The following is a 14,404-nucleotide window of genomic DNA, read 5'->3' on the forward strand; positions in this document are numbered from 1 at the left end:
TTTTTTTTTAACTCTTGGGAGAGCCACAAAGCCTATCAAATCAAAGTTTTGCCTTTTCATTATGAAGTGTAAGCTTTTGCGAGCGTGCTGAGCACTTTATTTTGTGAGTAGATTATTCAATAATACAAAACTCTAGTCAATAGTCCAATTTTGATCCTGATTAAATTAACGCTCGTCGATCCATCGTAACAAAGTAAAAAGGAAATCTCAAGAAATAAAAATATTTAGAATAACTAAATTAGAACATTGAATATTTTTTCGAGAATTTATGTGCTGTGTTTTCTGCGAGTGATTCCGAATCCAAAAAAATGCCTTATAGAATTTCGGTCTGTTTGTTCTTATGTCCAGGCAAAAAGCAAATACTACTGAATAGATTTAGTTATAATTTTGCATCAATATTAACAAGAGGTTGGAAGTACATTATGGATACAGAGATTTCAATGGCTCGGTTAACGAAAGCCAAGTTGATGTGACATGGAGACTTTCCACTTCTCACATCTATACCACATACATAAACTTGTTATGCCTACTACCTACTCGGCTAAGTTGAGTTAGTAAGTCTTTTGTGGGGCGATATATATGCTTTTACAACAAGATCCCAGAAAATGTTTAAAACAAAATATTACAATATTCAAAAGAATTGTTAAAAAACGTTTGTGTGGTAAAGTTTACTATAACATAATCATTTCTTAATGATTTCACAGATTGGGAATGGAGCCATCGCCCTCATAATAAGTTTAATTGTACAATATTGCCTTGTAAACATTTTTAGATGAAAATAAAAGCCCGCTGAGTTTGTTGCGCCCATTCTTCTCAGGTCTGAGGCATTCTCTTTGGAATGGGTGGTAGTTTTTGTATAATAAGCGATGCCACATCCTATTTATGAATAAAAATATTTGAATTTGAATACGTTCTCCACGTTGGACCCGAATAATTTTTTCCTCACTCTCCGTATCAGTTTTAGTTTCAAGTCTCTTTCGTGATTGCCGATCTCCTACAGATCCAAGATCTTCTTCTTCGGCGTTACACTCTTGTCAGAGTGGTCGTGGTCGTCACGTCGAGGTTGTCGCGAACTGCCGCTCTTCTCGTGCATTCATGCAGAGTACCGTCGACAGCTTGCCTCACTTGGTCCGTCCACCTCATCGGGGACCTGCCTCGTGGTCTAGTGCCCTCGACTTACCATACCAATATAATGTCCCAGAAATTGTACTCATCTTTTATAGTAAGTGTTTGTCGTTGCAGATACTCCACCGACGCCGCTCCTCCAGTCGGACGGGAAACGTCAGCAGTCTTCGTTATAACCCTGGCTGCTGCAGCGCCAGATGATGCGGCAACGTTAAGTGAATCTCTTTGTGTCTCTACTATTTCTAATGAACCGAACGATTCAGCTTTACGAACACACATATCTTTAATTATAACTCTAAGATCTTTAATATTACCCGAACAATGCTACGCAATTTGTAACGCATTGCTTCATTCTGTTATTTATATTGATTTATAACATTTTATGCAATTCGTATACGATAGACCATAATTTAGATTAAGGATTGGTCTCCGCTGCGCTTTAACTAGATACATCACTACCTAAGAACAATAGTATTTTATTACGGCAACTTTATATTGAAGTGTGTATTGGCTATTTGTAAAGATGCTTGTGTGCGTGGCATCTTGACACTCAATGGCATCTTTCAAGTTTTGTAACTTATATACGCTTCGTGTTATTTTACATTGAAATTAATAAAATACTTACTGATGATACGCAACCCGGCATTAAAGTTTCAATTATTAGTAGGTATAGTTATCTGAACATGTGGCACGTCAACGTCACATTTTGTTCGGGTGGCTCGATATGTCCACTTGGGCGTAGTATTGGTTGCCGCACTTTGCGACTACGCCTGCGGTATCTAGTTAGAGTGCACCGGAGACTAATTCTTCATCTGAATACCACATTTTATGATACTGTATTTAGTCTAGGTATGTTGTAGTGTTAAGGGCAAAAGATGAGAACTTCATAAAAACTACCAACACTTTATTTAGCTTATAAGTATAAAAGATGTGAAAAGTGATCCCAAAAGACTTTTAAAGAAAACCCACACAACTTACACGCGATATGATTTTTCGGTCTTTGTTGCTACAATGTTACGGAACTAATTATTTATGTGTCGAAGAGACCATTCCATTTGAAATGTGTAATTGTATAAGAACAATTGATTCTATGTGCGTCGCACTGACCTGTATAAATACCACTGGACAGGCTGTTCCATATGTTTGACTGCAATTTTTTTGTGTCTGTTTGAAGCGCCACTCGCTAGCGTCCAGAGAACTAATTTTGACAAAATATAATACAAAGGCTGCGAAGGCACGTACATTACTCTGAACTATTTTTGCATTTTGAAATAATTTCGTTCGTTTTCCGTTTTATTTATACTTCAAGAATCAACGTAATAAAGTACACATTTTTTTTTTGTAAATATTTTTCCACCATCTATCGATGTTTGCTGAGGTTGTCATCACTAGTTTTAGTACCGCATACTGTCGCTACATGGCCAACAGCGCCAAAATGGCGACTATCAAACAGGAACAAAAGCACTTTGACAGCTGCCAGTCCAGTGGTATATATGTAATAGAGTTCAGTGGTGAGTCGTTAGAAGTGGTCCGCTCCATCGTACAATATACAACACTCTGTACTTTTTAATTACTCTTGTAAGGCTGGATCCAGATATATCAAAAGAGTGCGATAGTAAACTGAAAAACGTAAGAGGTGGTAAAATTAGTAAATTCTTTAATATAATAATAATATTGACACACTTTTATACAAAATATCTTGCCCCAAAATAGGCATAGCCTTTACTATGGGTACAAGACAACGATATATTTAATACAATATACTTACTTAAACATACATAAATACATGACTTGGAAACAAACATCTCTATGAATCATATAAATGATTGCACCCGGTCTCGAACCCGGGACCTCTAGCTCAGTAGTCAGGGTCACTAACCAGTTTAATTACTCGCTAAGCAATTTATTGCTGGTCGATTATATGAATTACGTGTGTGTTTGTAATGTATAAGTACATTTACTAATACATTGATACATAGGGTCAATAGTCACGCATAAATAGATCCCGTTATCAATTCGTATTGATTCCACTAGCCAGAGCACATCACGACTGCTTTGACACAATAATAAACTGTCGATACAATTGTATCAATTAAATATTACATCTAGAACAGTCTTTCCCAAACATTACTCTGCCGTGGCCCGACAATTTCCACACTGCCACTTTATTTTAATGAAAGTTAGGGACGAGACGAACAGGACGTTCAGCTGATGGTAATTGATACGCTCTGTCCATTACAATGCAATGAAATACCCAAATATTCTGATCGGCACTATAACTGCGCTCCTTGAGACATAAGTTATCAAGTCTCATTTGTCCAGTAATTTCACTAGCTACGGCGCCCTTCAGACCGAAACACAGTAATGCCAACACATTACTGCTTCACGGCAGAAATAGGCGCCGTTGTGGTACCCATAATCTAGCCGGCACACGGTGCAAAGGAGCCTGCATGACCCAACTTACTTTTAAACCCAAATCAAATTAATATACATTTATTAATAGTAAAAATGATTAAAAGTACTACATACTTTGTTATCGCCTATTTATTTAGTGGGAAGTGTAGCTGCTGTTTCTTTTTTACTAACGATTCCAAGTTCGCGATAAATTAATAGTTTTATTCTATGGAAAATTTATTGAAGTAGGCGTTACTTTGCGGAAATCCATAATTATATAAATGATTTGAGTTTTCTTTCTATTCTGTCTATCTCGCCAAAATCTGGCATGAGACTAACTGAGTCTCGTGCCAGATTTTGGCGAGACAACATGTTCTGAGGATGCCTCGTGTAGAGGCGAAACACGTGTCGAATTGTTTAAAGACAAATATTGGCGGAATTAACACTAAAGAAAACTCAAATCATTTATATTAATCTATGGAGTTTTATTTTAAAACAAGGCGGGAATGTTGCGACCCGGCATTTTATTTAGATCACCATTTAATGGGAAACCCTGGTCTAGAATGCTATTTTCACTCTTCAAACGTAACTATGTTTATGTTTACTAATATGAGCTGAGAATTAAGAATTACTTGGAATATTTATGCGGTGGCTAAGATTAAAATAATATTTTAATAATGTAACAATACTTAACTGACATAATTTTTTACCTTATCACTATAATAATTATTATCTCCTAATATACTAACTTTGTAGGGTGCTGTATAGACTAATTATTTATAACATTAATTACATAATATATTTTTGAGGATCATTAGACCAAATACAAATTGGAAAGCATTTATAATATCTTATTAAGTTATCATTACTCATTGTCAAAATAAATATAACTTAATTTTATTACTATGGTTATCTTGTAGTGGAAAACACTGAATTGCTTGATATTTAAGTTAAACTTATTTTACTTAGTAACTTGTGTACGACAAATGCCTTTAATATAGGGTAGGTGCCTGCATATAGCTGTTAGGTCATAACTCGAATATCTTTGTTATTTTCTTAAGTTTATTTTAAGTTATTAACATTAAATTAGGGTTCTTTTTATTCTTTAACTACTCCAATACCTATTGATTTTGCACTATCATAGCCATTTATGTCCAGAATTGGAGCAAGATTGTACAATTATAGTATTTTTTTTCTATAAAAATAATATATTGATTGAAATAATTTTTTTATAATTTTTTTTGCATTTTATGAGTGTTTACCTCAAAGAAGGTTTGAGAAAAGATGCGTTTAAATAATAACGATTTAAATCAAATAGTAATAAATCAATACCTAGTTAAAAAATAAATTACAGATATAGCTGTACTTGAAAAAGGTTCGAAGCTTATAACGGTGTGAATATTGCTTAAGTTTGTTTTTATAAAAAGTCATTGCCTATAATGATCAAAATCTTTGCAAAAATATCGAATTACAAGAATAACTGTCCAACGCCCCTTGCGAATGCAGTGGAACTAATTTATGTATAACAAAATATATTGAACTAGCTGACCCGACAGACGTTGTTCTGTAGATAATGAAAAATACTGTTTTATATGAAATTACCAATAATATTTCAAAACATCAAGAATAATTTCGTAACAAATGCTCCTTGTTGTTATAATGTAATTGTTTCACAGCAGAACTGTCAAAACGTGCGTCAATAAATTCTCTCACAGAAAATATGTCCATACAAAACAAATATTGGAAATAAAAATAATTATGGGTCCCAAATCGAAATAAATATCATATCTCTCAAGTTGGATTAAACTACACTCCGTGAAGTAATCCCCTTTAAAATCCGTTGATTAGTTTAGGAGTCCATCGAGGACAAACAACGTGTCACGTAATTTATATATATATTAGATAGATGTGGTAACCAGTCCGTCAGTGAAACTGATTGATAATAAAGTGGTTCTCTTGTGGTGCTTTACAGGATGTCTGAGCTTAAGATTTTAGTAAAAATATCTTGTCTTAGATAAAATCTAATTTGAACTCTAACATCTTCCCTAAGTATTATCGATATGTTTGTACATCTATCAAATTAAGATGTTTATTAATAATAATAATAATATTGACACACTTTTTATACAAAATATCTTGCCCCAAGTTAAGCATATATAGCCTGTGTTATGGGTTACAAGACAATGATATATTTAATACAATATACTTACTTAAACATACATAAATTCATATAAACATACATAAAAACATTTAAATATCCATGACTCGGAAACAAACATCCATATTCATCATATAAATGCTTGCACCTACCGGGATTCGAACCCGGAACCTCTAGCTTAGTAGGTAGGATCGCTAACCACTCGGCTATACAGGTCGTCGTCGTCTATCATTAATAAAAAGTTAATTAATGTCTATTAGATGACCAGGGGCGTGCATTGGTTTTCTAGCAAGGTAGGCACTGTAGATCTAACTAGTCGTAGTTGAGCTTTAGAATAAGCAATCTTACCGTAGGTATTTAGTATCTAGCGTAAGGAAACATTTTATGAGTTGGTGTTCAAAAGAACTTTGGTTATAACATAACGGAACATAATTAAACTAAATAAACTTTAACACTATGTTCATTTAGGTTCATTACGATGTAGGCACTGCCTAATTGCCTATATCAGGGGTGCTCAAGCTTGAACTGCTGGCGATCTACCTCAAAATTGTTAGACTACGATCGATCGGCTCTGAGAGGCTTCAAGTATGTGTGATGAAGGATTGTCACGATGACATAGATATTAGTTTTGCGCATAATAATATGCATTTTTAGTCAAAGTAAGTGTAGGTCTGCTCTTAAATGTCAATGAAAATACTCATAATTATTATTCAAAATTGCGAGTTTATTGGTTCTTACAAAACAAACGCGTTCTAAAGTTCTAAACTTCTTAGCTAAATAGTGACTTTGGATTTTGAAGCGTGACACTGCATGTCCTGAGCATACTTTTCATAAGATGGTACGTAATTACCGATTTTAGTTTATAATACCGGATTTTTTTCTCGAGATCGACTCAAAAAGCACTCGCCATCGACCTGTCGATCCCGATCGACCGTTTGAGCACCCCTGGCCTATATGATATGCACGCCTATGATTAGATCATACAAAAATCTTCGAAATAACTTACTAGTTATTTAATACAATATTGTAGTAGTTTTAGTAACAATTGTAGTTAGTAAGTAGTATCAATATTTTGTATTTGTGATTTATTGACTATTGCCTGATAATATTGACAAGAAAAAAAATACTTTATACTTATCACTGGCTAATGGATGGCAAATTATTGAAACAAAACGTAAATGAAATCAGTAATATTTTAAAGAATAGGATCTTTACATAATTTTTGCCTGTTTAAACAATTTGTGATTTTAAAGTGATAACCCTCACTTGGGATTAATTACACAAATTAAATTTATAAACAAAATTTATGAACGATGCGTGACTCAAACCTCTGACCTCTCGCGTTCCGAGTGCGACATCTCAAGTCAATTTGACAACACAACACAACCTGAGCGTTGAACAAGACATACAAGATTTATCAACTATACGCCACTCGAACGGTTGACTTAGTGGAAGTCCCGCATCGTTCGTAAATTCTTCATGGCATGGTAAACGGCGCTGTTGAATCTTAAAACCCTTTTATTGTCAATTATCTTATGAAATACTGCATATGCCTGCTGAGACTGTTACAGTTAAATAGTATTTTAACAAATAACTACATCCACATATTTATTAAATTAAATATATTCTTTATTATTATCATAATTGGTGCCCGCGACGCATCAGAATGTCTCGAGGGTGTCTGTTGCTGGCGAGCCAGTTCCACTGTAAGTTGTGTGGTTTTTGATATTATGAATAAGCAAAGAAAGTACAATTTTTTATTTTATGAAAATTGGATTTATAAACCGAAATTGAGTCAGTCATATTTTGCCTACGTCCCTTGCTTCATTGTTAACGTGTTCAGGCTTCCAAATGCATGACATGTTCTATGATAATACGAGTTCGTTCCTATATTTTTCCACATTTGTCACATGTCATACTCTAACCCCCTTATTCATAATAGTCTGCTAACTTAAAGCATTGCTAATTCGCACTCTGTCTTCTTCTATTGACCTAAGTCAGAATGAGAAAAAACACTCCTTAGCGGCTGTTTAAAATTAGCGGACCATTATGAATAAGGGGGTTATACTGGGCATATGAGACTTAACATCTTGTCTCAAGGTAACGAGCGCATTTGAAGTGCCGCTAGAAATTATGGGTTTTTCAAGAATCCTGAGTGGAACTGCATTGTAATGGGCAAGGCGTACCATTAACTGAACGTCCTGCTCGTCTCGTCCCTTATTTTCATAAAAAATAAAACATAAAAATAAAAACTCAGTCTTACCAATAAGTTATCCAATTCGGAAAAAGTAGTCAGAAAACATACTGATGAGGTCCGAGTATGGGTTGCACACTATAATTTAATTGTACATAACATAAAATACATCTTCAATATTATACTGAAACTAAAAGACATATATATGATGTACATTTATATAAATGAATTGCAAATGATGTACAACGTCGTAAAATATTATTGATATAAACATTATTGCATTTAAAATCCACCAAAAATATCCTACCTTATACAAGTTAATATTAGTTTTACTTAATGCACAGACTACCTATAATATATGCGAACCAGAATAATATAAATCAATTATTAATACATATTATGTATTTTATATTTTAGTTTAGTAGGTAAGTTTTATTAAAATGTCGTCCGTCATAATATATTTTAATGATAAAGTTCCTTTAGGTAGTGCAATAGTTATTGTGGTTACATTATAAAATTCTATTAATGTTTTATCATATAAATGTAATATTTAATGTTAAATGTTAGTGTGTTACGCGTTCATTTCGAGATTGCTGTCGTCGACTGTTTGAAGTCACAGCTAACGGTACCGAAGACAAAGAGTATCCTGTTTTTTTTTTTTGACACAGTGCGACTTGAGTGCGAACTTTTAACGAGTGGCGCTGTAGTCACATTACATAAAGAAGTTTTTTCATAGATGTTGCATGAGTACGATTGTTTTGTTAATATGAATAAGTTAGAATACATAATATAAGTAGATAAAAAATTAAATTAATGATAAGGTTAAATGAAACATTCTAAATTTTGACAGCTTTATTGACTTCTTTAGGCGCGTTATGATGAAATGGTTTGAGTGAAATATTAAGATGCGCGCGCATCACTGTAACACAAAAGTAACAGGGTGAAGTTGATTCCTAAAATTATTAACATTATTTTTTTTGGGTGCTTCGTCCATTATTACGCAGGCAAAGGGTTCAAGCCCGTACAGCCGTATTCGTTATTTATTATTAATTGTCAAAGCCATCTTTGCAAGATTTTTTCAATATTGTTATTTCTACAAGCGTAGAATAGCAGGTGGAATAAATAACTTTAAGGATTTTTGCTTTGTTACACCAAAGAAGTATAACTTCTTGCGTGCATACACTTTTTATTAAAGTCAGAACATAATATGAAAGATATTGTTTGAACTCAATTATTTACAAAGGTGCAAACTTAAACTTGCGGCTTATGTATCTATAACTGCTGTACCAGTTACCTAAATCATGTATCTAACGTCCATTCTCAATCTATCAAAATCTATCTCCGGTTTTGGCCTACTTGAGAAAAAAAAACGTAACTATCGTTGACTGTTCTGTCCCAATATACTTATCGACGGTAACTCATCCGTACACGTTGTCTGTCAATGAAACGACGTATAGCTTACCAGGGGTAGAAGTTTGTGTGGAAATTGCAACAGTGAACTGGCAATAAGAATGACTTATCGGGTATATTGGGACAGCCTCAGATTATTGACAGCTAATTACTGACAGTAGAAATTAGTAAATTATCTCGTAAATCACTCGTTTCTATACCACTGTCATCACTCGATTCTGCTTCTGCTGTTGTCAGTTTCACCGCCCACTGCAATAATTAGTTCCCTTTCATTTAGTTCAGTAGTTTAGCCTATCACCATACATTAGGTATTGTCAACGTGCTACATGTCTTTCTGTCAGCCCTCTTCTGTGACCTTCCCTATTTCGTAACTGAGTGATTTTTGATGTTCAGCTACTCTCAAAGTACACCCAAAATATTCGATGGGTTTGAGATCACAACGGTATGGTTGCAATCGTAAAAATTAAATTTCATACTCTTTATCTGGTTTCTATCGACTTATTCAGTAATATAAGACTTGTTTCGTCATTTTAGGCTACATAGAATACTGTATGTCATTTTCGTGGTGCTAAAGTTGGTGGTTTGTCAATTTTTCTGATGTGATATATTGCATTGTCAAGTACAAGAATGACATTAGCAGGTAGGTAAGGTAGAAGGTTTTCTTGCATATATTTTGTGAAATTCTAGGGCTTTTGTAATTCTTGAGAGTTTTCCCTTTTTCGGTGTCGTCAATTTTTAACTTGCGTATTTAAAGAAACTGCCTAACGGCCGTTCCCAGTATTCAGTCTATCTCTTACTACTTGAGATAAAAATCGTAACTATCGTTGACGTATATATAATATAATGCGATAACAGTGACTTATCGGGTATATTGGGACAGCTTCAGATTATTGACAGCTAAATACTGACAGTAGAAGGTAGTAATTTATCTCTTATCGTAAGTAGATAGTATATTGGGAACGGCCGTAAGTCGAGCTAGATCAGTTTTTTTTGCTTCTACCTTAGTTCGTTAAGATACATTAGTGGCTGCCGCAGTTCGCTTGATAAAATTAAATAATTAAATAACGCCTGCTACTTTTTCATTTCCAAACAATTTCTCGACTTCTATTTCCCACAGCGGATCGGAAAGTGTGGTTCTTGAAGATAATTTAGCGTTATCAAATCTTTTTAATTTTTTCTGTTCAAAGAATGTCATTAATTTATAGCAAATTACGCCCCTGTGTAGAATCTTTCCTCTTTTACACATTGTAGCGACACAAATCATGTAATGAAATTAATAAGTAAAGTAAACAGAAACAAAAACAAATTCAAGAATGTGCGAGAGCACGAAAATTGACGTTAGGGGACGTTAGGGTGCGACCTGAAGAATCGTGGTTACCAGGCCATACAATCCAAAAAAAAAATGAAGAAACGTGGCGTGTAATAACGGCGTTTGTGAAATGAACGCGTAGAATGTTTATTTTAATGTAAACGACTGATAGTTCTTCGATAGCTTACTGAATGTTGGAATCCTTAATATATAAACCAATACGAAACCACCTCTCAGTTAACAAGAGGCAAATTGCCTTCCCGTTAATGTTAATAAATGTGTTAATTTTAAGATAGCAAATTTTTGTTATTGGTTAAACTCCCTCCAGAGATTTATGATAGATATTATTTCTCTTATACATACATACATGGACGTAGTTTTCCTGAAAAACGTTCCAAGGCATAGACATCACATTTTAAGGAATTGGTGTTTAAAGTTTAATAAATATTAGTGCTATTAGCTACTAAGTTATGATGTCATTTAAAGAGTGACAGTAGGGCTGCCATTTTTTGTCAGTCCGTTAATATGAATCACGTGATCAATTTTGTGTTCTTAATTCAAATTCGACATGATTTTGGTTTGGAACGTTTTTCTGGAATTACGTCAACATGGTCAAACAAGGTGTAAGAGAAATGTGTGATGGCTAAAAAATATTGTAAAGAGTTAGTATATTTATGATTGATGTTGAAATTTTAAAATTTTAATAGACATCTTAATTGTATATCTTTGATAAAGGATAGAAAATCATGTAATGGCTAAATTAAGTGATTTACTGAGCTTCTTATCGTCATAGTTATAAATAACGATATAATGCCTATATTTTCTTTATCGCTTAGAATTTATGGAATGTAAATAAGAGTTTTGTCAATGTCGAATTAAATAGCATTTTCTTATACAATTAAGCAAATTATGACCGTTGTTTAGAAAAATATTATGGATATTAAATAAATATAATGCAGTTACAGTATGTAGCACATTGTTTATTAAATTACATCAAGTGCTCTTTTGTTCAACTTTTTCTAGTCAGTCTAGGAAACCAGATGATATTTATTTAGATGATTTTTGAAAATGTGATTTTTATGTAGATACTTATTCAAAATTCAGACTCTTACCTACTCTATGGTTCTACCATTTAGATCATTTATCGCTATTATATTATATTATTATGCAGTTATGCAATATATAGGTAATAAAATTTTGTTGCTTCATTTTGAACAATATGATAACATAACATAATTAGACTTATTTCTTTCCTTCAAAAGGTTTCAGAATAGATCTCCGTTGAATAATTTTTTTTTCCAACTCCCGGGTATGTTGTGACTTTCTTTCAGGAGGTTTTTTAATATTTTGAAATAATGAAGTTAAATTAGTTTATTAGATATTTTTATCTTTTGCTATTATTGCAAAAAGAATTAGATATTTTCTTAAATCATCTACTTTCTACATGAAAGCCACCTGGCTCATAATTTTTTAGGACCGCTGAAAAATGTTTTCCAAAAAAGCACTTATAAATAAGCTTGTTGTGTATATCGAGCAAAACTAAGGAAATTGATTGTAGTTTATTTCATAACTATATTTTACATGGAAGTTTGTGTCTTTAGACGTCAAATTTGCATTTATGGATTATTATGGTGATTACCTATACTTTTATATTTTATTGTATTTTGATATTAGTACAATTATTTAAATACAAATAGATTAGAAGTTATTTAACACTTTAACAGCCGACCGTTATAAAGGCGGCTTTCCCTGGTACGCCGGCGTTTTTTGCCGATATTCTATGACTCATAAAATAAAAACTATCTGTGATATGTCTATTATTCTTTTTTTATATGTACTATTGTTCTTTATATTTTTAGGGATGAAATAAAAAACATTTGTAATAAAAAATAATATTTATGAAAAAAAATTAAGAAAAGAGGTCTAAAATCGAAAAAAAAAAAACTCCAACATAAACAATCTTACATACTTGAGCTAATTATGTAACGTAATTTTTTTTTGTGTGGAATATTTTGAAGCAGGGATAGTAGCACAGGGGAACATTGCAGTCTGGGCAGTAATAAATGGTCTCTTTGCGCCCCCTTTTTCCGGTTTCTTTTTTTAAAATGTCGGCACACACTTTGCAAACTCGTGCGACTTTATCTTTCTTTTCCGAGCTTGGAATCCTCTCCATGAAGTGCCTGCCGACGAGCCTCGTGCTAGTCCCGACAGCATGTGGACCACGGGAGGGTCCTGCTTCAGCATCTGATGCAGTTTCCACCAGCTGTTCACCACAGTCCATCAGAAACTGCGAGAATCGCAGGCGGCGTCGTTGTTCTCTGGATTTATTGTATAAAATGTAAGCGTTTACCAGAGAACGCGCTACTAAATTGAAAAACATTTTTTTCCACCATTTCATACTTTTTCTATTTAACGAATAATAGGACACATATTGGTCATTGAGATCTACGCCAATTTTATAATGGTTATAGTCGAGGATGCAGTCTGGTTTCACCTTTTTGGTTACGCCCACACCTTTGACTTTTGCATCCACCTCTGTCCAGCTAGCTCCATGTTTCGTCGTGAGTATAAGTACATCACGCTTATCTCTCCATTTACAGGCAGTTAGATTTCCGCGGTGACAAAAAGCCATTTCATCTTTTTCCAAAGATTGTTGTCGCCAATCCTGTGGCAGACCACGACGATTTGCCATCACTGTGCCGACAGTGCGAGTTTTCTTCAGCCAAAGTAAGTCTGCAATTGTCGGACTCGTAAAAAAACGATCCATATAAATGGTGTGCCATTTACCAAAATATGGTTCACTCAATTCCGTGATAATAGTCTCGACAGATTTCGAGTCGCCGACATAGGGAACCATGCGTAGTATGTAGCCCGTTTCCGCGTCACAAAGCATGTACACTTTCATACCGTATTTATCGGGCTTATCTTTATTGTAAACTCTGAAGTGCACTCGACCCCTAAATCCACAAGTGCCCTCATCGATCGTCAAGTTTTCGTTGGGATAAAAACTGTTCTCACACAGAAAACACAGTTCATTGAAATACGGTCGGAGTTTGAAAAAAGCATCGTATTCGGGATCATTACGTGGTTTATAATTTGAGTTGTCGTTCAAATGAAGACAGCTGTAAATAGCTCTGAATCGGTTCCTATTCATGTGCTTTCTGGCAAATGAAGTTTCTATTATTTCACGAGTTGACCAGTAAGAATCGAAACTTTCTTTTTGAACGAGTGTCATATGAATCACTATGGAAAAAAAAGTTTTTAGTTCCTGTTTCGTGACAGGTTTCCATATATAAAGCATAGTGCCAGGTTTCAGGATACCTTGTCGCGTTTGTTTAGCCTTCATTTGAGCTGCATAACGATTTGTTTCAGTCTTGAGCAAGTTCCAAAAAGAATCAGGAAAAAAATTTGAGAAACAATCGAACAGTGACAAATTTTCATCAATCGGAGCTAATACGCGAGATATTTCTTGAAATACTGGATTTTCTGGCGGCTGCTCCGCTGCTTGGTATGACCATCCATTACCTTCATCCATTTCCCTGATAGAAGTTGTTGCATGTCTGCCGCCGCGACAGCGGGTGGTCGAGCGCGCTCCTGACCGAACGCGTCCGCCGCGCGATCTCGTTCTGCCACGAAGTGTAGGTCTCGAGCGACCCCGGCTCCGTCCCTGGTCTGGTTCAGATACGTTTTCTGACATGTCAGCATCATCATTTACTTCATCTTGGACCGATACCACCTCTTGTAAGTCTTGAATTACCTCTGGAGAGAGAAAACACTAATAAAAATCTATACGTCGCAAAAAGGGTATATTTGA

General features: G+C 34.4%; 2 protein-coding genes across 2 annotated transcripts in view; one reads left to right on the forward strand and one right to left on the reverse strand.

Annotated features, from left to right (window-relative positions):
- LOC126972225 (monocarboxylate transporter 10) overlaps positions 1–12,312 on the forward strand; it is a 36,888-nt gene extending 24,576 nt beyond the window's left edge. The window contains exon 3 of the mRNA XM_050818868.1: positions 1,243–12,312. Within this exon, the coding sequence (XP_050674825.1) occupies positions 1,243–1,301 (59 nt within the window). The 3' untranslated portion in view covers positions 1,302–12,312. The remainder of the gene's footprint in view (positions 1–1,242) is intronic.
- On the reverse strand, positions 10,339–14,125 carry LOC126971978 (piggyBac transposable element-derived protein 4-like). Its single transcript, XM_050818505.1, has 2 exons — positions 12,710–14,125; positions 10,339–10,458 (listed from the first exon to the last, which is right to left on the reverse strand). Exons 1-2 carry the CDS (start codon positions 14,123–14,125, stop codon positions 10,339–10,341), a joined length of 1,536 nt encoding a protein of 511 aa, XP_050674462.1.
- Between the last annotated feature and the right edge of the window lie 279 nt (positions 14,126–14,404).

The sequence above is a fragment of the Leptidea sinapis genome, chromosome 25 (genome assembly GCF_905404315.1).
Source record: "Leptidea sinapis chromosome 25, ilLepSina1.1, whole genome shotgun sequence".
Taxonomy (NCBI): domain Eukaryota; kingdom Metazoa; phylum Arthropoda; class Insecta; order Lepidoptera; family Pieridae; genus Leptidea; species Leptidea sinapis.

Coding starts and splice junctions, on each gene's coding strand:
- LOC126971978 (XM_050818505.1), bottom strand. CDS start 14,125: ATGGATGAAGGTAATGGATGGTCATACCAAGCAGCGGAGCAGCCGCCA. Junction 10,459..12,709: donor AAGTCGCACGAGTTTGCAAA/GTGTGTGCCGAC, acceptor TTCTTTGAACAG/AAAAAATTAAAAAGATTTGA.